The 26,423-nt window shown below is 42.3% G+C and overlaps 1 protein-coding gene across 3 annotated transcripts in view; it reads right to left on the bottom strand.

Moving 5' to 3' along the window:
- DPP6 (dipeptidyl peptidase like 6) overlaps positions 1–26,423 on the bottom strand; it is a 539,989-nt gene that overhangs the window by 333,346 nt on the left and 180,220 nt on the right. Inside the window, exon 1 of one of the 3 annotated variants that reach the window (XM_026719897.2) lies at positions 2,759–3,376. The exons of the other annotated variants lie outside the window; for them this stretch is intronic. Within the exon in view, the coding sequence (XP_026575682.1) occupies positions 2,759–3,016 (258 nt within the window). The 5' untranslated portion in view covers positions 3,017–3,376. Of the gene's footprint in view, positions 1–2,758; positions 3,377–26,423 lie in introns of those variants that run through there. 3 annotated transcript variants of the gene reach the window in all.

Genomic DNA, 26,423 nt, shown 5'->3' with positions numbered 1-26,423 from the left:
ACAATCACTGGATCAGCTTGCGTTCAAAAGTTGTGGGTACTCCATCACTGGAGGTTTTTGAGAAGAGATTGGACAACCATTTGTCTGAAATGGTATAGAGTCTCCTGCTTGAATAGGGGGTTGGACTAGAAGACCTCCACAAGGTCCCTTCCAACTCTGTTATTCTGTTATTCCTTATCTGAAACTTTTGCCGTCCCTGTCTGGCCATGCATGAGGTCAATTGGAAATTAGAAATTGAATGTAAATAAGTGTACAGCCCTATTGCTTCAGTCTCTGCAACAATCCCAGTTTCTTATGTAGCCCTTTTGGAGAAATTAATTGGCCAGCCCTGCTTAAAGAAGACCAACTCCCAATCTGCAAGGCAGTATTCAACACCCGAGACAGCTCCTAGATTAGCACATTCAAGAATCACCATAGCAGGAATACACGCATATGAGGCAGAGTATGGTTCTCCTTAATGTCAGAACTGGAGCTAGCATTTTTATGTCTGAACCTCATTTTTAAAATTCTCCTTAAACACAACATACACACAAGCACTACTGCCATTCCACACATTGTATTACTTCTAAACTTTGGATTATATTAGTGTTTCACAAAAGGCAGTTTCATTGTAAGTGTGTGTTGCTCTCAGTTGTGACTGCACAGTTCTCAACCTTGATTCCTAGACAATAATAATTTTTGCACTGGAAAAATCATTATCTGACTATCAGGTCTCCTATCTAAAGAAAACAAGTGAGAATCAGGTTTATTAATTGATGGAAGTTTTTATTTATTTGGTATTTTGTTACAGATTTAGGGAGAAACCAGAAACTGTCTACTGGCAGGGAATTCTACAGCACCTTACAAAATGCTTACTGACATACAAGCAGAAAGGAAAGTTATTTTATGTAAATATGATTATAGTACTAACAAATATTGTTCTGGAAAAAATTATGGCTTTAAGTTTTAATTTGAGCCTATTTAAAACAAGTCACATCTATTAAACCTTTTAAGTTCAAAATGTCCAGTTGCTAGGCAGGTTTTTGCTATATACAAAATTTGGTGCAGGTAAAATACAAACTGTTAGCTGAATGTCAAAAAAAAAAAAGGAAAAAGAAAGGAAAAAGAAAAAGGAAAGTTTGCTTTCTTATACTGCCACCTAGAGGGCAATGCCAGGAATATGCCCCACAACAGCAAAAACATTATCCTAGACCAGAGAAAAGTGAATTAACTTTAAGATTCTGTGTCACCTGGATTTATATCTTATTTATTTCTACTAAATATTATAATGTAATACAAAGCACACTTCACTGGAAGCGCTGAATGTAACAGAACTGCTGGACACTTTGCAAGATATCTATATACTTATTTAAAGATAAATGTTCTCTCAAATAAGAAATAAAAAGGAACAAAAGGCAACCTCCTCTTGGTTCCTTACAAAAGTTTTTCAGCAGTGATTTTTAGTAAAAGGAATTGCTTCTCTTTTTATTAATTTTATGCTAATTACCCTTGTCTTTTCTAACCAAGGTCTGAGCAAAGCTGTTATAGTGATACAACTTTAGAGGAAGGAATATTTAAAAATAAATATACTTAGGAGGTAGTGTACACAATGAACTTTGAAAATCCTCCTCTTTATTTTTTATTGTATTTGTACAAATAGATGAGAGCACATGTACGCACATACATACACATATACACACAATCACTACAGTAACACAAACTGAATTATGACATGATGCAATTCTGCAAGCTAAAGAATTAACACTGAATTGGTAGGAGCCCTCTGTACGCCTGATCTAGAAAACTAGGCAGAGTTGGCCTTAGCATTTGGATATGGAAACCATTGTAAGCTAGACACACAAAATATGCCTCTACTTGTGTAGAAACATCCCAAGAATTCACAAAGTGAAAACAAAATTTAAAGGAGGCTTTGCTTCCATTTGCACAAACATAAGTGCACACAAACATACATAACCACATGAACCAGCTTCAAGGAACAGGCGCCCTTCCCAGGCTAAACTAGTAACTGCATCAATTAAATTACTAAAATAACATTTTTTCTTTAACAAAGAGTTATGATTTCCAGATTATTCCAACTTCCTTTTCCCCCCCAACCATCCTTCTCAGAACCAGTAAGTGTCCTGGATAAGTCGGAGGTTACTAAGGAGATATGCAAATACAAACTCTTTGAAATTTCTCCAAGAAAGTAAGTAAAGGTGGGGAAGAAAGTGGGGATTGGAGAAGAGGGTGGGGAGAACGAGAGATGCAAGAATCTGAACCAGCAAAAGCACATGTTGCTCAAATTTATGCTCCCAACGTATTCCATGCCTCTTGAAAATCTACTTTTGATCGCTTCTCAGCTTTGAGGAGAGGAGAGGAAAAGGGAAGAGAAATTTGTTTGTGAACTATTCTCTCTCCAATCGTTTGCAAACTGCTCCAACGCGACTCTTTTCCCGAAGATCTGCTAACCTTTTAACTTTTCTACTAAGAGAAAACCTTTAGCTAATCCATCTCTTAAATCCAAGGGAGACCCCGAGTTTTCTCATGAATACTCTCTAGATCCCTGTACCAAAACCGGTGTGCGTAGGATGGAGAGTAAGGAAAGTCTCCGCAGAGCCTCTCTCTCTCTTCCCCCGCCCCCGGCGCTTCAGCCCTTCTTACTGCCACGACTTCTCCATCCGTCCGAGCGGAGGGGCGGAAGGCGCGGAACCCCGAGGCGAGGAGCCCGGCTTTCTCCCACCCGCGTCCTGCCCCCCGAGCCAGGCAGGGGTTGGCTTACATCCTCCTCCTCGCCGTCGCTCCTCCTCGCCTGGTACTGGAAGCGAGGTCTGGGGTTGTGCAGGTGCGACGGGCGCGAAGCCTTCGCTGCTCCGGCGACCGCGTGGGCCGAGGCGGCGGCGGCAGCAACAGCAGCGGCGGCGGCGGCCCCGTCTTCCTCGGAGCACTGGGGGCCTAGGAGATGGCTGGCTTCGGGCGTGACGGGGAAGGAACGGGAGGTGTTGATCTTCCCGCCGAAGCGCTGGTACAAGGAAGCCATTCGGCCGGTCCAGGGCGGCAGGCTGACCACAAGGCTACGGGAGTTCGCCGGCCGTCTGGAGCCCCTGTCTTCTGCCTGGCGCTCGCCAGCTCCGGACGCGCCACCCCGTCTGCCTCAAGGGAGCCGGCGAGAACGGCGCGCTCGCCGCCCGGGCATCGGAACAGAGGAGGGCTAGCAAGAGGAGGAGGAGGAGGAGAACGTGTAGGAACCCCGCCGTCGGCGCGTCAAACTCGCCGTCCTCTTCCTTCGCCAGGAAGCTGGTCGGTCGATGCGGTCCTGACCTCCCCCCACCCCCGGTTAGAGGAGGGGCGCGGAGCAGGGAGGCGACTGGGGTCCCTCGCCCGGCGCCTTCCCGGGGCCACAGAGCAGCCGCTTTCCAGGTCGCATGCCAGCAGAGAGGGTGTGTGTGTCTGTGTCTATGTGTGTGAGATGGCTGGGGGGGGAGCGGAGAGGAGTGTGCGCGCGCGTGCCAGGGAAGGAATGGCGAGTGTCCTCTGCGCGCGAGGCGGCCGCGAGAGCGGGCGGACGGTCTCCTTCAGCCCCGGCCAACTGGGTTACCCTCCCTCCACGGGGAAACTTGGAAAGCAGCGGGCGAGCGGTCTGTGGTGGTGGTGGCGGCGCAGCTCGCCTGCCTGCCTGTGCTCGCAAGAGGGAGAGGCGAGAGAGCGGCCGTGGCACGGTGCCTTTCCTGCCCGGGGTTCGCGTAGAGAAGGGTTAGGGCACAAGGCTCCGGCTGGTGCCGCCCCCCTGCTTGCTGTGTGCACCTGCCCAAGCCTTCTCCTCCCGCCGCCGTGGGGCTTGTTTCAACCCCCTCCGGCGCTGCGCCCGCTCTCTTCATTCATTTTGCTGCATTAAAACGTACGCCAGCGCCCCTCCGTGGAAACACGCGGGCACTACTTCGCGGGCGTCAACAAAAGCGCCAGACGAGCCAAGACCCCCGCGAGTCTCCCGGAGGGACGGAGGAGATCAAAGCCATGACGACACCCCCCAGCCCCACTCCTCCGGGGAAAGGCTGCTGTCTCATGGCATCCCCTCCCTGCCGGCAGCTTGCCAGTCCGGAGGGCTCAGCCGCAGCCGGCGGCGACTAAGTTGCTCGGGGCCAGCCAGAGGTTAGCTCTGGGCGGCGGCGTTTCACTAAGGGCTGTCCGGGCTTCTGGATGGGGAGACTGCGAGCCCCCCTCTCGCAGATCTCTGGGTTTCCATAGCAACAGGTGTGTGTGTGTGTGTGTGTGTGTGTGTGTGTGTGTGTGTGTGTGTGTGTGTGTGTGAAAGAGAGAGAGATGTGGGGTGTGTGTGAGGGGGTTAGCCATACCAAACTGCGATCTAGAAACTTGAGAATTCAGAGGCCGAGTTCTCGAAGGAATATGCTTTGGACTTTTATCTCTCTACCTTTCCTAGCTTTTCACAAAAGGCTTCTGAGCCGAGAGGTTTCTTCTCTCTGGCATTTCCTTCCTTGCATTATCGCCATTATTATTTCTTAAATGCCAATAAAAGAGAATACTTGGAGCAGATGGCTGAACTGTGGGGTCCTTGGTGCTCTCTGAGGTTGGCTGGGGTTGGTTTTTTTTTTTTTTTTGCAGACTTTTCAGTAGCCAACTAGGTCACTTCATCAGTGCTAGGGCTGGGGTGTTCTTTTTGCTAGCAGTTAAAAGATACTATCTAGTTGGGTAATGAAACATCTGCAAGAAAACAATCAGGGGACCAAGGATCCCACATATTTTTTTTCAGTAACAATACCTTCCTTCCTTCTTTCCTTCCTTCTTCCCTCCTTTATCCACCTTTCCTCCCTCCCTCCTTTTCTTTATTCTTCCTTCCCTCCCTCCTAGTTGCCTGGCAATACAAACTTTCTTTCTTAAACCACGAACCAGTGAGCCTGCAATGAGCATATAATTTGGCCTTGGTCTGCGAAAAGTGTCCCGAGGAACCCAGATATTTAGATTAAAAGACAGTTCCTGATCCAAAGGCAGAGAAGGGCATCCTGCAGGCTCTCTTGCCAGTAGCCGAGAACCAAAGGAAACTTCTTTGTGATCTTCTGCCGTTCATTCACAGGAAGTTCAAATAGGAGGCTGTGACAATAGAGTCCCAGATTTAAGCAGGTCCAATTTTTGCAGGCCTGTATCCCACGGCCTGGGTTCATGATTCTGGATACGGATAATCCTTACCTTACAACCATTCGTTTAGTAACCATTTGAAGTTACAATGGGACTTACAAAAAGTGACATTTCCCCCTCCCCCTTATGACCATTGGAAGTTTCTCCAGGTGATCAGGTGGACCGGTTGTTTTCGTGGTGTGGAGACAATAACTTGGTCCTCAACACCAGTAAGACCAAGGAGCTTATAGTGGACTATAGAAGGAACAGATCAGACATCCAGCCCTTGCTTATCACTGGAGACCGAGTGGAGCAAGTAGCCGGTTTTAAGTTTCTGGGTGTTACCCTAAAAGAGGACCTGACCTGGGGTGCCCACATTGCAGCCCTGGTCAAAAGGGCCCAGCAGAGATTATACTACCTGAGACTTCTCAGAAAACAACAACTGAATGAGAAACTGCTGGTGACCTTCTACCGCTGCACCATAGAGAACATTTTAACTTACTGCACCTCTGTATGGTTTGCCAATTGCAGAGTGGCAGATAGGAAAGCTCTCCAGAGGGTTAATATCATTGCCCCTCAGAGGATCATTAGTTGCTCTCTCTCCTCTTTGGAAGAGCTTTATAGCTCCCACTGCCTTAAGAAAGTTCAAAACATTCTCAAAGATCCATCTCATCCTGGGAACCCTTTTTTTGAACTACTACCATCTGGCAGATGGTACAGAATAATAAAAACAAAGGACAAATAGGCTGAAAAACAGCTTCTATCCCAGGGCAGTAGCTCTTTTGAATTCTGCTTGTATAGTGCAATATTAATGCAATATCAAGGTTTTCAATTCAATGCGTGGAGGGTGAAGGATGTGTGTTTGTGTTTATTTTCATGGTCATGATGTGCGCTGAATATGGTGTTTGATTTCATTGTATGAGGTACAATGACAATAAAGTAAAGTAAAGTAAATTAGAACACATGGCAACTGGCATGTACTTTTGACGATTGCAGTGCCCCACGGGATCACTTTTTATGCCCAGAAAGAGAAAGCCAGATTCACTTAACAACCATGTTACTAACTTAATGACTGCATTGATTCACTTAACAAACATGGCAAAAAGGTTATAAAATGGGGTTCACTTAACAACTGTCTTGTTTAGCAATGGAAATCCTGGGTTCAGTAGTGGCTATAAATTTGAGGACTGCCTGTATTGATCTGTAAGTCTTTTCACATTCATTTTTAAAAATAAACAAGAGACACAGTGGGACAAATATTGTAACTAATTCCAGGAAACTGTAGGAAAAGATGATGAGTGCCTGTGGCAGAACAGTGCCAGAGCCTCTTGAGAAAAGAGATAAAAAGATTAGCAGGAGGAAGAGGTAGGAAATTGGGGAAGAAAATAAAAACAGAATTAAAGATGATGTGAGTTTTTCCTCCCTGTAGAAATGGACAGGAATGGAAGAAAACATTCAAGGTGACCATAAAATGACAATGGGAAAATTACCCTCAAGTCCACATGTGTTAATAATGCTTTCCTTTATCAGCATGTGAACAAAATAGTGTATTTTCTACAGTACTGTATTCTCAGTCACAGCTCAGGCCCTTAAGCAAAGATTACATGTATGTATTTCCAAATTTACTGAAAATGTATTACAGGTAGTCCTCGACTTACGACCACAATTAAGCTCAAAATCTTTTGTTGCTCAGCAAGGCAAGTTGTTAAGTAAGTTTTGCTCCATTTTGCAACCTTTTTCTTCCCCACAGTTGTTAAGCGGATCGCAGGTGTTGTTAAGTAAACCAGGCAATTGTTAAACAAATTTGGCTTCCCCCAAATTGACTTTGCTTGTGGAGAGCCAGCTGGGAAAGTTACAAATGATGATCACATGACACCAGGACAGTGCAACTGTCATAAGTACATGCCAGTGGCCAAGCCTCTGAATTTTAATCACATGACCATGAAGATGTTGCAATGGTCTTAAGCGGAAAAAACGGTCATAAGTTGCTTTTTTCGGTGCCATTGTAACTTCGACCAGCCATTAAACGAATGTTGTAGGTCGAGGCCTACCTATACACCACAAAATATAGAAATGGGGAGTTTGTAGAAGTCGGAGGAAGCAACTCGCTGCTCAAGGGAAGTAATATCTCAGCATAAGGTATACTGTATTTTCTCCATGCTGGGGAGAGAGATACACACACACCCCACAAATACATCTGAAATAAAACATTTCCTCTCTCCCTTTAATAGCAAATTTTTGTAGGGAGACCCCAAAAACCAGAACCCAGGGACCTTTAGGAAGCTGGAATCAAACATCAACAAGAGTGGGGAATAAGCTTACAGAAATGCAAAGGCTGTTTTGTGTGTGTGTGTGTTTTTTTAATGGATTTAGAAACTGATAAGAGAGGAAGTCAGCAGCCACAAATAACAGAGAGGAATTAAATGACTGCCTGGCCGGAATGCTGAATTGTAATGTTTGCACAGTATTAAAAAAGATCAACATAAAGAAAACCTTGGGTTGAACTTGATCCCCCATGACATGGACAAGCTGCTTAATAGATGCGCTTCTTTACATGCGCCAGACCTGAAAACTAAATCACAGTTCATAAATAGAGGAAGGCATTCTCCCCCTGGCTCAATGCCCTTCCTGCAGAGGTCTTGAAAGTCAGAATAGAATAGAGTAGAATATGGAATAGATACTGGAATGAAGGATAGAATAGAATAGAATAGAATAGAATAGAATAGAATAGAATAGAATAGAATAGAATAGATACTGGAATGAAGAATAGAATAGCATAGAATAGCATATAGAATAGAATATAGAATATATAGGAATAGAATAGAATAGAATTAGAATAGAATATAGAATAGAATATAGGAATAAAATAGAATAGAATAGCATGGCACATAGAATAGAATATAGAATAGAATATAGGAATAGAATAGAATAGCATAGAATAGAATAGAACAGATACAAAGCATCCCATTTTGGTTCAAGGTTTTGCTCATCTGCAAAAGGGGTTATTGAAACAGTGAAATGTGGTTTATTATATGGTTTATGCTGGCACACATTCAGCCTTGATAACCCCATAAATTTCTCAAATCACTCACAGTTTCACTTTCAGATGAATAGGGCCTTATTGCTCTTAAGTGCAGTTAAATGTTGCTTTGTCACATGCAAAGTGTGCATTGAACTGCTAATCATCTCTGTGCATCACCCTATAATAAGGCAAAGAATAAAATAATTGGTACTATACCTTGGAAGAGTCTTGTATCGGATTGTCAAAAACAAATTGGCCAAATGATCATTGGATCACCAAAAAGCTAGATTCATATATCCTGCTAATATAATTTGTCGGTTTGGGTGAAGCATGTGAGCTTCTGTAAACCCAGCCGTTACAGGTAGTCCTTGACCTACAATCACAATTGAGCCCAACATTTCTGTCGTTAAGCGAGTTGTACTCCATTTTACGACCTTTCCTTCCACAGTTGTTAAGTGAATCCCTGCAGTTCTTAAGTGAGTCATACGTTGTTAAGGCAATCTGGCTTCCCCATTGACTTTGCTTGTTGGAAACCAGTTGGGAGGGTTATAAATGGTGATCACACGACCCCAGGACACTGCAGGCGTCATAAATACGAGTCAGTGGCCGAGTGCCTGAATTTTGATCATGTGACTGTGGGGATGCTGCAATGGTTTTAAGTGTGAAAACCAATCCTAAATCACTGTTTTTCATTTGTAACATTGAACGGCCATTAAATGAATGGCCGTAAGTCAAGGACTACCTGTAGTGATTTTTCTCAATAAAATATTGTCAGAGACTTCTCGTGACATATAAAGATTAATTCTCAACTGATGCTATTGTGAAGCAAATGTTCCAAAAACACCAAATTGTGTATTGTGGTTTGTATGAGTTAACTCGGATCATTCTTCAAACCAATCCTGTAATTGCTTGGACCAACCATTCTCTCCCTTAGAAACAATTCTGCATCTGCTGTATCATCTAAAGCAGGGGTGTCAAACTCACATCATCACAGTGGCGTTATATGACGTATCACGATTCCCCCCTTCGCTAAACCAGGTGTGGGCGTGGCCAGCGCATGATGCATCCGGCCCACGGGCTGGGAGTTTGACAGCCCTGTTCTAAAGGAAAACAAGGAAACTTTCAAACAAACCAGTTGAAAATGGAGGACAAGAAATAGAAATAATTCGAGTCAAATTAAGTATTTTGTCCAAGGCAGCCAACAGTCAGCATAAACTACAGTACATCTTTCTTGAGTGGTATGGTGAAAGGCAATAGTCATTACAAAATAAGTTGAATATTGCAGCAAGATAACACTCTGAAACATAATTTCTGAAACAGAGGTGGTATTCAGCCAGTTCTGACCAGTTCTGGAGAACCGGTAGCGGAAATTTTGAGTAGTTCGAAGAACCGGCAAATCCAACTTCTGACTGGCCCCACCCCTATCTATTCCCTGCCTCCCATTGAGTCTCAGCTGATTGGCTGAGTCTTCTTTCGTTGCCCTGCACAGGAGAACGGAGCTGGAAAGCAGGTTAGTGGGGTGGGGAGGGAATGGGGATTTTACAGTATCCTTCCCCCAGGAATGGGAAGGGAATGGAGATTTTATAGTATCCTCCTTACTCTGGAGTAGGGTGGGAATAGAGATTTTGCAGTATCCTGCCACGCCCACCAAGCCATGCCACACCACGCCCACAGAACTGTAGTAAAAAATAATAATAATCCCACCACTGGTCGTTTCTCCCATATGCCTCATCCATATATACAATTTTCTTACCTGGAATTGGTAAAAAAACTTCAAATAGCAATAGTACTTAGACTTATATATTGCTTCACAGTTCTTTTTACAGCCCTCTCTAAACGTTTTACAGAGTCAGCATATTGCCCCCAACAATCTGGGTCCTCATTTTACCCACCTCGGAAGGATGGAAGGTCGAGTCAACCTGAAGCCAGTGAGAATCGAACTACCAAACTGCAGGCAACTGGCAGTCCGCAGAAGTAACTTGCAGTACTGCATTCTAACCACTGTGCCACCATGGCTCTTAAATATAAGATAATAAAGACATAATAAATACAGATAGTCCTTGACTTAAAATAAAATTGGGATCAGTAGTTGTGTTCTTAAGGCAGCTGTTAAATGAGATGTTTGATTTTATGACCTTTTTTGCCATGATTGTTTAGTGAATCACTGCAGTTATTAAACGAGTCACATGGTCATTAAAGAAACTCAACTTCCACTGTTGACTTTGTCAGAAACCCCCTGGGAAACCTATAAATGGCAATCACATGACCTCAGAATGGTGCAATTGTCCTAAGTATATGCAGGTTGCCAAGCCCCCAAATTTTGATCACGTGGCACTGCTGTGACAGTTTTAAGTTCAAGAACTGGGTGTAAACCATTTTTTTCAGTGCTTGTTGTAACGTCAAGTGGTCACTGAATGAAAGGACCATATGTTTGCATCCACATTTGCTGAAAAATGTTGTTTCACTTGGTATCCTGTAGATGTTTCAGTGCTTACTTGGGGATTTATTGGAACATCTCATCTAACAGCAGAACTTTTTTTTTTATTCCTCTCACTTTTACGGATTTACAAGTCAGCCTGATTATTCATCTTTCAACTAGAACCCCAGGGAACTAAAAAGAGAGTCAAAATATGCTGCAGTCCTCTTTATTTCCCCCCCACCCCTCCAGTTCCCGAGATCTTACATAGTGTACTTTCTATTTTATGTCTTATTTAAAGTCCACCAATGTACTGAAAATGGATAGCTCATCTGGAACTGGGCGGATGTTAATCATTTAATTAGGTATTGGGATCTGCCACCATAATTCAGGCCAATGATCCATTTACCTCCCATTTCTTTTGTCACTCTGCCAAGCACTGAATGTTTCAGGAGAACTAGGAGCCAAATGCAATTCAAGAATTGCAACTCTCAGCTGTTGCTTGCCATCAACTGCCAACCTGCAGAACTTTGGACAAAGCTTTGGAAAAGTGGGAAGAATATCAGAAAAACCCCCATGGGGCATAACTCAGAGGCCATGCTCACCCCTTATGATACACTTGGCAAAAGGAATTGCAGCTGGCTTGGTTCTTTGGTGTCATACAAAACCAGTATTTCTGTCAATAACGGAATAACAGAGTTGGAAGGGACCTTGGAGGTCTTCTAGTCCAACCCTCCTGCTCAGGCAGGAAACCCTATACCCGTGATGGTGAATTTATGGCAGGCGTGCCAGAGGTGTCACGCAGAGCCCTCTTGGTGAGTATGCGAGCCGTCGATCCAGCTCAGCTCTACCGCATATGCATGTGCTGGTCTTTGGGTCTCTGCCGCAGATGCGGGATGCAGAATGCATGTGTGGGGGACACGCATACATGCTTGGGGCGCATGCATGGGGACACACATGCATAGGGGGCGCATGGCGGGTGACGCCCACGTATTGCATTTTGGGAATGCGTGTGCTTTGAGCATGCGGTACCAAAAAGGTTAGCCATCACTGCTCTATACAATTTCAGGCAATGTTCTCCAATCTCCAATTTCTTCTGAAAAACTTCCAGTGTTGGGAGCATTTACAACTTCTGGAGGCAAGTTGTTCCACTGATTAATGGTTCTAACTGTCAGGAAATTTCTCCTTAGTTCTAGGTTGCTTCTGTCCTTGATTAGTTTCCATCTATTGCTTCTTGTCCTGCCCTCAGCTGCTTTGGAGAATAGCTTGACTCCCTCTTCTTTGTGGCAGCCCCTGAGATATTGGAACACTGCTATCATGTCTTCCCTGGTTCTTCTTTTCATTAAACAAAACACGCCCAGTTCCTGCAACTGTTCTTCATATGTTTTAACCCCTAATCATCTTTGTTGCTCTTCTCTGCACTCTTTCTAGTCTCTCGACATCTTTTTTATATCTTGGCAACTAAAACTGGATGCCGTCATTTTCTCCAATAGGACGTTCATATTTCTTTATGAAATTTATTTTTTTTAATGAGCGGATGTACTATCATTATATTCTACAATTGCATTGTCTATTTCTAGACAGCATAATGGGAAATATCTAAGATAATCTGTGGAATAGTAAAGTATGAATAGCCCTTGCCTATTGCATCCAATAGAGCAGTATAAGCCTATGATCTAGTACCCTCCAATTCTATAAATTATTATTTGTTACCATTTTTCCCTTTGTTTTCTTTATGCTGTTTCTCTGGGCAGTTACAACCAGCAAGGAAATTAGATATAAAATAAGATTACTTAGAAGGATAGATTGTTTGTCTCTTCTGAAGAAAACAACAAAGCCTCACAAGATGTTAAAAACAACTCAACTTTTAGACTCAAATTTACACATTTATTTATTTATTTTTATTCAGGGGCCTTTCTATTTTCAAGCCAATCTCTTCGTTGATATAGATTTTAACTACTGGATTATATTTCTTTTCTTTTTGCAACTGTGGTTTTAATCAATTTGTTTTCATACTTTAATTATCATTTAGGATTCAGTGTGCAATTATTATAAATAAGACGTCTGAAAAGCATTTCTTTGGGGGGATATTTGTAGCCTGACTTGCTCCTTTGTTATTTTAGAGCAATGTTTCTCAAATTGGGTAACTTCTACACGTGTTGGATTTCAAGCATTCTGCAGCCTCATAAAGGATGGTGAATTCTGGGAGTTGAAGTCTACAATATCCTAAAGTTGGCAAGGTTGAGAAACATTGTTTTAGAGCAGGGATGTCAAACTCGCTGTCAGGATTCCAGCAATTGCTCTAATTAAATCATGATTCTCGAGCCAAACTTCAAAAAACTTCAAAGGATTCATTACAGGTGACATACTGACACTGCCCTGTATGCTGGCAATTCTGGCATACGTAAATTACAGCCATCTGTTTCCCCGGGCGTCTTATAAATCAGATTCTCCAATTGAGCAGGTTCGCGGACTGGGTGTCATCATTCATATTCTCCAATATTCATGGGCAAAACTCTGGTATTTTAGTTACAATCTTTTAGAGATAAGAGTTGGAATGTACTTTCGCTTTCAACTGCTCTTCCAGATTTCCTCCCTTCCTCCTCCTGCCCCCCTTTTAATGGCAACTACTAAAACAGCCATAGGTATTACGGCGGCATCACATGGCATTTTGTGACTCCCCCCCGGCTTCGCTAAACCGGGTGTTGGCACGGCCAGACATGATGCATCTAGCCTGCGGGCCGCAAGTTTGACACCCCTGTTTTAGAGGGTTCTTTCAATAATATTTGAACATGTTTTGTATAGAATTTATGATGAAGAAAATGTTTGCTCTAGGATCGCTGAGGCATTAAGCTTATTCTACCCACGGTATTTCTTCCCATATTAAACCAAATCCACGGAGACTTCAGATGGTTCCACAGATAGTCCTCAGTTTACGACATTTGTTTAATGACCCTTTGAAGTTTATAACAGCACTGAAAACAGTGATATACAGCCTGACTTGCAACAAGTCCTCACACTTATGACCACCGCAGTGTCCCTAAGATCATGTGTTCAAATCTGAGCCCTTGGTAACCAGCATGTATTTACAAGGGTTGCAGCACTCTATGCAGAGATGGGCTTCAAAAATTTTAGCAAAGGTTCTCTGCCCAGTTGCTGGGGGGGGGGGGGTGTTTGGCCATAGGAGGCACGGCCTAGTTGACATTCTGCACCATGGAAGTGGGGGGGCATTTTTGCCCTCCCTGGGCTCTGGAAGGTTTCCTCAAGCCTCTGGGAGAGCGAAAATGGCCTCCCAGGGCTCCGGAGGCTCTCTGGAAGCTGGAACTTCCAAGAGGCCCATTTTTTTACCCTCCGGAGCCTCCACACGCACCCTGCATTTTCCTTCCTCCCAAACGAGCCTTGTGGGGACTCCTGGGAAGGGAAGGGCGGGGTAGCCAGGGCCAGCCAGGAGTGGGATTTTTGGATTCTCCAAGCTGCACAGAATCTCAGCTAAAGGCTCCCCCGAACCCCTGGGAATCCCCCAGCCGCCCAGCCCTGATCCTAAGATCACATGCTCCCTATTGGCAATCTTCCCACCCAGCTTCAAATAAGCACAACCAGTGGGGAAGGTGGGTTCATTTAACAACCAAATAATTTACTTAACATCTCATGAGTCACTTAATGATCAAGCAAAAAGGTTGTAAACTTGGACGTGACTCACTTAACAACTGCCTCACTTAACGATGGAAGTTCTGGTCTCAGTTCTGGTCTTATGTAAACAACTACCCGTACTCCAAAATTTGGATCTATATGAATTCTCTCAATGGACTTTGGAAATGTTTGGTATTGGCCATTAACGCTCTTTTCTGGATGTTTGAGAGGGAAATCAATATATTTAAAAAACGAATAATCCCTGATATTTGAAGAAAAGCCATCTTAAATCTGAGGTCATTTAGCTATATTAGATTGTTGGTGGGTATTTAAGGGAAATTTTGATTGCCTGACAAAATGTGTCAATAGAGCTTTTTCAATAGTAACTTTAAAAAAAAAACTTGAATATTCTGTTTCAGAATTTCATTTTGAAGATATTCCATTTCCCAAAGTACTTTACTTCATCATTAAGAGAACCAGTAAGTCAGAGGCTTGAAGGCTTTAAGCTCAAAGGTTTTCTGGATGAACAATAGATTTAACAGATAATCAGAGTTGGAAGGGATCTTGTAGGTCATCTAGTCCAACCCCCCCGTCCAAGTGGGAGACCCTACGCCATTTCTGACAAATGGCAGTCCAATCTCTTCTTGAAAGTCTCAAGTGATGGTGCTCCCACAACTTCCGAGGGCAACTTCTGTTCCATTGGTTGATTGTTCTCACTGTCAGAAAGTTTCTCCTGGTTTCCAGGTTAAATCTCTCCTTGTTCAGTTTCCATCCATTATTCCTTGTCTGGCCTACAGGTGCTTTAGAAAATAGCTTGACCCCTTCCTCTCTGTGACAGCCCCTCAGATATTGGAAGACCGCTATCGTGTGTCCCCTGGCCCTTCTTTTTACTAGACTAGCCAAGCCCAGTTCCTGCAACCGTTCATTGTATGTTTTAGCCTCCAGTCCTCTAATCATCCTGGTTGCTCTTTTCTGTACTTTTTCTTGAATCTCAACATCTTTTTTATAACGTGGTGACCAAAACTGATGTGGTCTTACAAAGGATTTATAGAGTGGTATTAGTACTTCCCTTGATCTTGACTGTATCTCTCTGTTAATACAATTTAGGATTGCATTAGCTTTTTTGGCTGCTGCTGCACACTGCTGGCTCATATTTAGCTGATTGTCCACTAAGACTCCAAGATCCCTCTCACAGTTACTGCTCTTGAGCCTAGTTTCACCCAGTCTATATGGGTACTTTTGGTTTTTCTTGCCTAAGTGTAGGACTTTACTTTTCTCTATATTGAATTTCGTTTTATTAGATATGGCCCAGTGCTCTAGTCTGTCAAGATCCATCTGGATCTTGAGCCTATCTTCTTGGGTGTTAGCTATTCCTGTCAGCTTAGTATCATCTGCAAATTTGGTAAGTTCCCCTTCTATTCCCTCATCTAAGTTGTTAATGAAGATATTGAAGAGTCCTGGGCCTAAGACGGAACCTTGTGTCACCCTACTGCTTACTTCCCTCCATGTAGACTTAGACCCATTAAGGACTATTCGTTGAGTATGGTTTGCCAGCCAGTTGCGAGTCCATCTAGTGGTGGTACTATCTATTCCACCTTTTTCTAGCTTACTAAGAAGTAGGTTGTGGTCTAGTTTGTCAAATGCCTTGCTGAATTCTAAATGTATTATGTCCACAGTATTTTGCTGGTCTACTAATTTAGTCACAGTGTTGAAGAATGAAATAAGATTGGTTTGGCATGATCTGTTCTTAACAAACCCGTGCTGACTGCTAGTTATTACTTTACTTGTTTCTAGAAGTTGGAAGATCTGGTTTTTTTATTATCTTTTCCAGTATCTTCTCGGGTATTGATGTTAGGCTGATTGGTCTATAGTTTCCTGGGTCTGTTTTTTTTTTCCTGCTCTTCTTCCAATTGCAGCCATAGATTTGGGAAATCATAAAGCCATTTGGAATGAAAAATTTACTTTATCGTAAGAACTCAACATCAGTCCTTCCCAGAGTTAAGGGTAGAAGGAGAAGGACTTGTCGCAGTGCTGGGATTCAATTTTTTTTATTGCTAGTTCTGTGAACATGGCTACGTGGGCATGGCTACGTGGGCGTGGCCAGGTGGTTATGTGCTGGGGGTGGTGGTGTCAAAAGTCTTTTTTTTCTTTTTTCTTTCGCAGACCCTGCCCCCAATGCCCCATTTTTGGCCTATTGGGCCTCAGGGAAGCCTCCTGGGAGTAAAAACAGGGCATGGGGGGGCAGAGCATACCCCCCCTGTGCCCCATTTTTGGCCTTCTGGGAAGCCTCCTGAGCGCTGAAAAAAGAAGCATTTTGAAGCCTTCTGAGGTAAGTAAAACAGCGAGGCAGGGATTAGCTGTGCTGCATGATTTAGATTAGCTAGAAAGCAAGAAATCCCATGATTTCCTGCTTTGTAGCTAATCTAAATCACATGGCACAGCTGATCGTCGCCCAGGTGATCATCAGAAATACTGTTGGGCTGAACTGTAGCATATTTTTTACTATAGGTTCAGATGAACCAGGCCGAACCAGCAGCATTTCACCTCTGACCTTTAGACACCACTGACTTCATACTGAAGTTTCATGAGTTCCTTGTCAGTGGTAAGGTAGAGAGAGAAATATATTTTAAGATGGCAGCACATTCCAGAACTAATGTCAAAAGAGTGAAAAAGAAAAATCTGACTCATCCTGCATAGCGGTTGCTTTCTTAGTCCAGTGCTTCTCAGCCTTAGCTACTTTAGGAGGTGGGATTTCAATTATGAGCATTGAAATCCACACTTCTTAAAGCTGCTGAGAGGAAGGAACGTTGAGGTAATTCCCTGTTAGGAGAATGAGCGAATACAGGGAGACGTATTGAGAGTAGTGTTTGAATAATACACACACAGCACACAGATACACTATACAGTAAATGTAGGTTGTTACTTCCAGAAACGTTTCAGCAAAGTTCAAACGCAGTCCAAAGTCATTCACAGGTAAGTCAGTCAGTTTTCAGTCCAGGGATAATCCAATAACAAAGTCCAGTATCAAAAACAGTTCAGTAACAGACTTACATCAAATCCAAGAGTAAGATAACAGTTTCCAGTTTGCAGGGCTTCAGCGGCAGGTAGGAGTCCTCGATTGTGCACGGTTTCTGCCTGGGCTCACCGCTGGAGTGTCCCGAGCCAGTTTGGCTTCGGGTCTAAGCCACCCCGTAGAGGTGGCAAAGACAAGGGAGACTCCAGCAGGGTCGAGGAAAGCCGCATCTTTCCTCCTCAGCTGGCTAAACTCCCTTTTCCGAAGGTGGTAAGAGCGGCAGTCAGAAATGGCCACCTCAAAGAAGCACTCAGCCGGAAAAGAAAGTGCAGGAGGAAGTTAAGAAGTGAAAGTTTTGGCTGACCGGGATAAGAAGCAACAACTGAGGTACCCTGGAATTTAAATCCTATAAAAGATACATCACTCCCAAAGAAGATTCGGAAGCAGCAAATGAAAGTGAAAAGGGAAAGTTTTTTTTCCTCACTCTCCTTTCTTACGTTGACAGCAGATGAATGAGAAATCGGAAAAACCTGCTTTGGCATCAACAGGTAATTAAACTAGAAAATTAAATGCCAAGGGGACAATAAAGATTTCTGAACACTTAATAAACTTTTTTTTGCTGTAAGTGGGAAGGGAGAGGAAAAGAATAAGAGCAAGATCTGGCTGGAGGAGGCTGCTTGGAATTTAAAAGAATCTAAAGTTAAATCGTAAAGAGACTTCTAAAAGATACATTTTAACTGGAACTTTGTAACTAAAAAGTAACCCCAGGAAGAGAAAGTGAAAAAAGAAGAAAGTGTTAAATGAAACAGCTTGTGTGTATTTGGATTGTTTGGTGACTTTGGGACTTCTGGAAATTTTATTTGAATGATTAAAAATAATTGGGTAGTTGTTTAAATTTTTTTTTACAATGGGATTACTTGTGGATGAACTGAAAATGGAATTTAAAAAATATAAAGAAGAGGAACAAGAAGGGAAGGGCTCTTTTGGCTCCTTTTTCATTTCTTAGAAATGGCGATCTGCACCTATGAGAAACTACAAGAAAACACTGCGCAACAAGAAGATTGGGACAAAGAAGAAGCCATTTTTAATGAACAAGTAACTTTATCTGGGGAAGAAAGGGGAAAGGGGGGAAAGAGAATGGAGAATTCAAGAGCTAAAAAAACAACCAAAAAAGGGAAAAATAAGGTAAAAAGTGGATATAATGTCAGAAAGCAACAGAAAAGGGGAGCACAGAAGAGGGAAATGGAGGTGGAGGGACAAGGGGGTAAAAAAGGTAGAGTGAAGAAGCAAGGGAGGAAGGAAGGGAAGAGAAGCTACAAAGGTTTGGAGCAAGATGTAAAGAAACAGGACTTATTCAGAGATAATGGGTAAAAATATAACTGAAAATGAGATTCTGCAAAGGTACATAAGATTGTATTGTTATACTTGTATTAGAAATAATGTTAGAAAATTGGAACAACATATGATTAAAAATGGGATAAAATACTTAGTGTAATTCAGTGAAACTTTTTTGAACAAAATAAATGAAATGAAAAAAATGAGAGAGTTGAATTAGGAAGGAATGGGAATACTTTAATTTCAATGTTTTAAAATATAAGTGAAATGGGGGGGAAGTAACTACACAAAATTTATAAGTGATCTCATAGAAGCACAATACCTATTTGAAAAGTAATGTGTAAAATGTTTAAGATTTAAATGAATATTAATTTTAATGAAAGAGTTGAATTGGTATGGATTGTTGTTTTAATTATATTATATACTTATAATTTCTTCTTTTCTTAAAATATAGTGTGTAGCTTTAGAATGTACTAAGCAGAATCCGAATAAGTTATGTATTATATTAAGTGTTATAAATTTAGGGGAAAGATATAAAGGCGTCATACTCTAATCAGTGATTACAGGAGAAATTTTGTTTTAATGAGAAAAGATAATAGACAGCTGAAACAGGACAGACAAAGGATATAAGTATATGATTTAAATTGAGATGAAATAAATAAAATAGAATTAAGAGAGTTAAAAGAGAGGAGAAGCTATGTAGAAAATGTAGAATGGTAATAAGATATGGAACGGTATATAAAAATGAGCATGAACTTGAATTTGTGTCTGTATGAAGAGATGTAACTCGGGATCAAGCTGCTTTCAAAAAAGATGTTTTATGTTTTCATGTTTTGTGTTTTGTTTGTTTGTGTTTGTTTTTTAAAAATCAATAATTTTTTTGAAAAAAAAATCCAAGAATAACAGTCAATTAGGAGGAACGGCAATACTCTCCAACAGAAGGAAAACAGAGACACACTCCCTTCTGAGACTAAGACTAAAAAACCCAGGTTTCTGGCTCCATCTTATGGCCATTTGAGAAACTATACCCAATTACAATTTTTTGCATTCTTAAAGATACAGTATTAAAATGTCTACCCTGGTTTATATATTTCCAACCCAAATAGCTGTTAGGTGACTTACACTCCTAACAAGAAACACTGGATTAATCAATAGGTGGCACATTGGACCAGGCAGGTGGTGTGGAATGGCTTTATAGCATGGAGCTTTACCCCCTTGCTTCCTCAACTGGAATTTGCTTGTCATGGCTTCACTTTGGGATGAGGGGAAAAACTTACAGCAGACTTTTCCAACATGACCACTGGAGCAATGAATGCTTCCATTTGAATTGCCACCTAGCAAATTGTTGCAGTCATTCCGATGTGATTACACTCAGAATGCATAGGTTTCCTGAAATATTATTACAATCAATACAATATTGTATTATTTTATATTGTATTAATATAAGGGTTAACAAATACCTAATAAATTTAGTGTTAATATCCCCATTTTACAAACTTTTTTGCCACAATGGTTAAGTGAATCACTGCACTTGTTAAGTTAGTAACATGGTTATTAAGTGAATCCGGCTTTCCCGTTGAATTTGCTTGTCAGAAGATTGCAAAAGGGCAATCTTCTGACCGTTTGGACACTGCAATTGTCGTAAATATGAGCCAGTTGCTAAAAGTCTGGCTTTTGATCATGTGTCAAAAGGATGTCAAAATGATTGTAAGTGTGAAAACGATTTAAGTTGCTTTTTCAGAGTTATTGAAACTTCAAACCTGTTGTAAGTCAAGGACTATACTCTTATCACATTTATAATCCCCTCCTAGTTTCATCCCAACCATGGGCCACTTTTAACTCCACCTCTTTTTTTTGGGAAGAATTCAGATAGTCCTCGACTTATGATGATTTGCTTAACGACCATTCAAAGTTATCACAGTGCTGGAAAAATGTACTTACAATCAGTCCTTGCACTTTCAATTGTTTATTTATACCCAGTCACGTGATCATGAATCAGGCCCTTGGCCACCCTCGTGTATTTATGATAAGCGCATATTCATGATCATTTTTGCATAATCATAATCGGGGTCACATGATCACCAGTTGTGGGATTCAGCCAGTTCGCACCACTTTGGCAGAACTGGTTATTAACTTTCTGAGGAGTTTGGTGAAGAAATCATTAGGTGGGATTCTACCGGTTTGGACCGCTTCGGCTGAACCGGATGTTAAGTTTTCATCTGATTCGCTGAATCGTTATTTCAACTGACTGGCTGGCCCCATCCACCCCACCCCTCCCCGGAGTCTCCACGTGGTGCAGGTAAGTGCAGGATCCGTGTGGAGACCGTGGAAGGGAGAAAAACGGGCCTTTCAGAAGTCCAAAAATGGGCCTGTTTCTGACTTCCGGAGGGCCTCTAGAGCCCCGGGAAGTCGTTTTCACCCTCCCAGACGCCCAGGAGAGGCCTCTGGACCCTTTGGAAGGTGAAAAATGACCCTCCTGGAAGTACTGGAAGTCCAGAAACGGGCCTGTTTCTCGCTTCCAGTGGGCCTCCAGAGCTGGGGGAAGGTCGTTTTCTCCCTCCCAGAGGCCCGGGGGAAGCCTCCGAACCCTTGGGAAGGCGAAAAACGGCCCTCCTGGAAGTTCTGGTAGGCCACGCCTACTATGGCCACACCCACCCAGCAACCAGGCAGCAAGCTGGTTGCTGGGATTTTTGAATCCCACCCCTGGCAGAGAACCAGGGTGGGATTATTTGAATCCCACCACTGATGATCACCCATTTGTGATCTTCCCAGTGGGCTCCAACAAACAAAGTTAATGTGGGAAGCCTTGCTCACTTAACAGCTTTGGCAAAAATCCTAAAATCAAGTGCGACTCATTTATCAACTGCATCACTTAGCAATGGAAGTTTTGATCCCAATTCTGGTTGTACATCAAGGACTATAAAAGCTTAGTTCCCCCCAGTGTCTCTCACCTGTGACTAATGATGAAATAAGTTCAAAATTACAAATATTCCTCTTAAACCTTTTGAGTTTTCTCCTACCAATGTTTTCATAATATATAGTACATTTATATATTTAAAAGAAATATGAAAGGGGGTTGTTTTTTTAATCATCTCTATATTCCATTCTCATTGGGTTAGGTTAGCATTTCAATAAAAGCAGTTTCTTCACCATGGCTGGTAAGAACCGGTTTGGTGCGATGGTTAAGCCATTAGATTGGGAGGCCATGAGTTCTAGTCCCATCTTGAGCACAATGACAAATGAGCGAAGGTCGGGCTCATCCCTCTCTCCCAGAGCAAGAAAAGAGGGCATGGCAAAGCCGCCTTTGCAAAACTGTGCCAAGAAACCTGCAAAGACTAGTCCAGGTAGTCAACAGAAGTCAAGGCTGTTTCAAAGACCCCCCACCCCCCAAAAGGGGGAGCAATCCTAAAATGCATTTTCATCTAAATTCAGATCAATGCAATAGAAGCTGGGTAGATTTGGTCCGATTGCATTTTTCCATCTCCCTTGAAGATCCTTTGACAAAGGTATTGAAATCTGGGCTTGCTTCATGGAATGCCTTCCTTCCTTCCTTCCCTCCTTCCTTCCTTCCTTCCCTCCCTCCCTCCCTCCTTCCTTCCTTCCTTCCTTCCTTCCTTCCTTCCTTCCTTCCTTTCTTCCTCCCTTCCCTTCCCTTCCCTTCCCTTCCCTTCCCTTCCCTTCCTCCTAGGACCCCATATATTTTTCCAGTAACAATATTCTCCCTTCCCTGCTTCCGTTTTTCTTAAGATTCTATATATGTTTTCAGTAACGATTTCCTTCTTCCCTTTCTTCCTAGGACATATATATATATAGGAAGGAAGGAAGGAAGGAAGATTATTCCTTCCTTCCCTGCTTGTAATTTAATGCCTTGCTTGCATCTTTTTTTGTGTGAGATTTGCCAGAATGGCAGGAAGGAAAATAAAACTTGGTGGAGTTGCCTCATGAATTTTCATGATTATTTTACCCAGTGACTAACTGCTAGGATTGGAAACTGAGGATAAAGAATTTGGTGTCCTTTTACTGGCCAATTTATGCTTCCATTTAATTCTGAACTTGGCAGTAAGATATCAACTTGTTTATTGCATAAAATTCACATCAGAAGGAACAGATTGTATTCAGCTAGCTGGAAACAGGATGGATCTAAAAATGATTTCCATTTTCAGAACATTCATTTTCTGAGGAAGAAACATGTCAGCTAAATTTGTGAGGCACAATTATATTTTGATATATAAAAGAGCAGGATCAATAATTCACATACACACAAAAATTGAACAATGCCTTCTAAATAACCTCACAATTTGTTCCTGACTTTTACTATACATTCTTATATGCATTTCTAGCAATAAGGAAAATAATTTGAATTATTTAAGGCCAAGTATATATCATTTTAAAGAAACAGCTGGCAGATCTCCTGCTTAATTTTGCAGTAAGCGTATAAACCTGATTTGGATTAGCGTACATTCACGAAGTTCACAAGTAGGCCCACAATCAGGCTTGTGACTTAAACATGTTCCTATGTGAAAATCCGAATTCAGATTGGGGTCCTTTCACTTTATATTTGAGCATAAGAGAAACTTCCTTCTAGTGGCATGTAGAATCTTCTAGTGTTTTTTGAACCTCAACAACTTTTAAGATATGTGGACTTCAACTCCCAGAATTCCCCAGCCAGCTGTTGCTTTCAAAAGCAGGAAGTAGTCTGGCTACAAACCTCTTATCAATAGTAGAACACAGAAAAGTTCTAAGAATCATAGCAAGGAAGTGGAGGCTGCTAAGAGCAAGGATTTCTTTCAAGCAAAACCAATCTGTGGGGGAAAAAATAGTGTATTTTTTAATGAGGTATGGAATGAGAGTCCCTGAATCTTTTCTTCCTGCTACCTTTCTAATTGGAATATGGATCTGGGAAAGCCTGACATCAGATATGGCTATCCAGGGGTATATACTTTATCCAGGGGTGCGCTTCAAAAAATTTAGCAACGGGTTCAATGCCCGGTTGCTGGGTGGGTGTGGCCAGGGTGGGTGTGGCCTATTCAGCCTCCTGCACCATGGCGTCCCTGGGCTCCCTTGGCTCTCTGGAAGCTGAAAAGGGGCCAATTTCGGGCCTTCCCGAATTTCTGGGAGGCCCTTTTTTTGCCCTCCCTGGGCCTCCGAGTGCACCCTGCACTTACCTGCATCCAAAATGGGGCCCATGGGGACCCCGGGGGTGGGTGGGCGTAGGGGTGGGATTCAAATTTTTTGACAACCGGTTTTGTGGGCATGGCTTAATTTGTAGGCGTGGCTACATGTGACTAGGTAGGTGTGGCTTCCTAACTGGGGGTGGTGGCTTGGTGGTCACGTGACTGGCTGGGCGTGGCTTGTATGTAAATATTATAAATATTTATGTAAATATTGAATTTTTTTATTTAAAAAAAGAGCAACTTTTACCCAAAATCAGGCAAAGCAGATTATATTGCTTGCAGAATCACAGATTCACTCACAGATCTACCTTTCTGCAATCTGCTGCCTGAGACTGCACTGAAAAATGGAAGCTTCAGTCCTAAGGAAGGGTGAGCTCTGGTTTCAGGCCACTTCACCCCCACCCCCCTGAATACCACCCCTGACTGGGCCTCAGGGAAGCCCCCTGGGTGAAGGCATGCAACAATGATTTAGATTAGCTAGAAAGCAAGAAATCCGACAGGAGGGGTGGGGAGAGGCCAGCCAGTAGCATCATTTGCCGGTTCTCTGAACTGCACAGAATTGTAAACAACCGGTTCTATAGAACTGGTCCGAACTGGTAGAATCCTACCCCAGGGTGGGCGGGGCCAGCCAGAAGTGGGATTTTGGGGTTCTCTGAACTGTGCAGAATCATAGCTAGAGGATCTCCCGAACCCCTGCGAACCCCCAGCTGCTCACCCCTGACCTTATCTTCAAAATAGAAGAATAGATAACAGAATAACAGAGTTAGAAGGGACCTTGGAGGTCTTCTAGTCCAACCCCCTGCTCAAGCAGGAAACCCTATATTATTTCAGACAAATGGTTGTCCAATCTCTTCTTTAAAACTTTCAGTGTTGGAGATGACTACATGAAGCTATAGTGGATGTAGTTTGGCTATGAGGTCTTTGCCCATCTAAACATCTAAAACAGGTATGTCCAACCCGTGGTCAACAGTAGCCCCACAAGATCTTAAAATTCTAATATTATTATGTGGTTTATATACGTTTACTGTACTAAATATTTTAGATGCAGCCTAAGACATTTCCTCTTCAGTTAATTCAGCTGAGACAAGCCAAAATATTGGACACCCATGATCCAAATTGGTTAAATCACATATATTAAAAAATGCCTTAATACCACCCAACTTTTTCAAAACAAGCAACACCAACTAGCAGTCAGAGGACATCCTAAAAGCTCCTTAATTGTGTAACACATGGATAGACACAGCTTTCAGAGCTGAAGAAGCTTCTTGAATGAGAAGCGAAACATCTTTAAAGAAAAAACTAGAAAATCCAGTTGCCTCTTGAAAAAGCATCTTTGGGACAGACAGCTGCAGAACTGTGAGCACCCTACACCAAGCTAAGTCCAAATACACTAGAAGCCAGCCATACAGACAAATCAGCCATCCATGGGCACATAGGGACAAACAATATCCGTATATATTCAGAAGAGACAATCAGAAAGATCACAATATCTCCTTGCCTGCAGTCAAAACTCAGATACCAAGATCAATATTAAACCAATGAACAAGCAGTAAACAAGGAACTGCTTAACGATCAAACAATAAACAACAGCTTAATCATGGAACAACCAAGAACACTCTTACCAACACTGAGAGGGCAAGCCATATGCATATAAAAATAGAGCAAACCCCATTCCTTTCTAGAACTAGTTTGGTAATGAAATATCTGCTAGAAAACAGCCAAGCTCAAAGAGACAGTTTAACTCTGGAGTTGCAAATATTCAAGGAACATAGGTGCAAGGAATATAGAATGCTTTACAAATTATGCTGTCTCCTTCGAGGTACAGGTACTTTAGTTCTTGATTTATGACCACAATTGAACCCAAAATTTCTGTTGTTAAGTGAATTTTGCCCCATTTTTATGATCTTTCTTGCCATGGTCATTAAATGAATCACAGCAGTTATTAAATTTATAACACGGTCGTTAAGTGAACCTGGCTTCCCCATTGACTTTGCTTATCAGAAGGTCACAAAAGGGTGACCCCAGGACACTGCAAATGTCATATAAAAGAACCGGTTTCCAAGCATTCGAATTTTGATCACGTGACCAGGGGGTTGCTGCAACAGTCATAAGTGTGAAAAACGGTCTGTCAGGGCTCCAGCATCTATCCCCATTCAAATTATGAGTCTCTAGCCACATCTCTCAAGAGTTTTTTTAAAAATCATTTATTAGACGTGAACGTGTTGGTATTACCTGGGTGCAGCCAACTCTGAGACAGATCATTCATCTCACCCTTGACCCTGGTCTTCCCCCACTCACTGGATGTATATTCTCCAATGAGACACATCCATAGCCAAGAGTCATCAATCATGCTCTCCAGTAATAATCTTGTGCGCCAGAAGCTTCGGCCGCCTAGCAATTATCTATGAAAGCATTTAAGGAATGCACTACTCCCTTTCTGCTGACAACTCTAAAAGACCAGAGAAATATTTCTGAATTGACATGGTCATAAGTCTCTTTTTTCAATGCTGTTGTAACTTTGAACAGTCATTAAGCGAACTGTTGTAAGTAGAGGACTGCCTGTATTCAAAACCAATCCATCAGATTTGTCAAGAATGATTTCTTAATAGTTGCTTTTGCATTGGTAATTTATACCTCTGAAAATTATAGGCAAGAACTCTCAGTAGCTACTTCTATAAAATTTGACTTTGGGCTTCGAGTGTCAGTATTCTTAGGATCATTCCAGCC

This window comes from Pseudonaja textilis, chromosome Z, assembly GCF_049901715.1.
Source record: "Pseudonaja textilis isolate UNSWEBS1 chromosome Z, rPseTex1.2, whole genome shotgun sequence".
NCBI lineage: Eukaryota > Metazoa > Chordata > Lepidosauria > Squamata > Elapidae > Pseudonaja > Pseudonaja textilis.
This window is presented reverse-complemented; position numbering and strand designations above follow the sequence as displayed.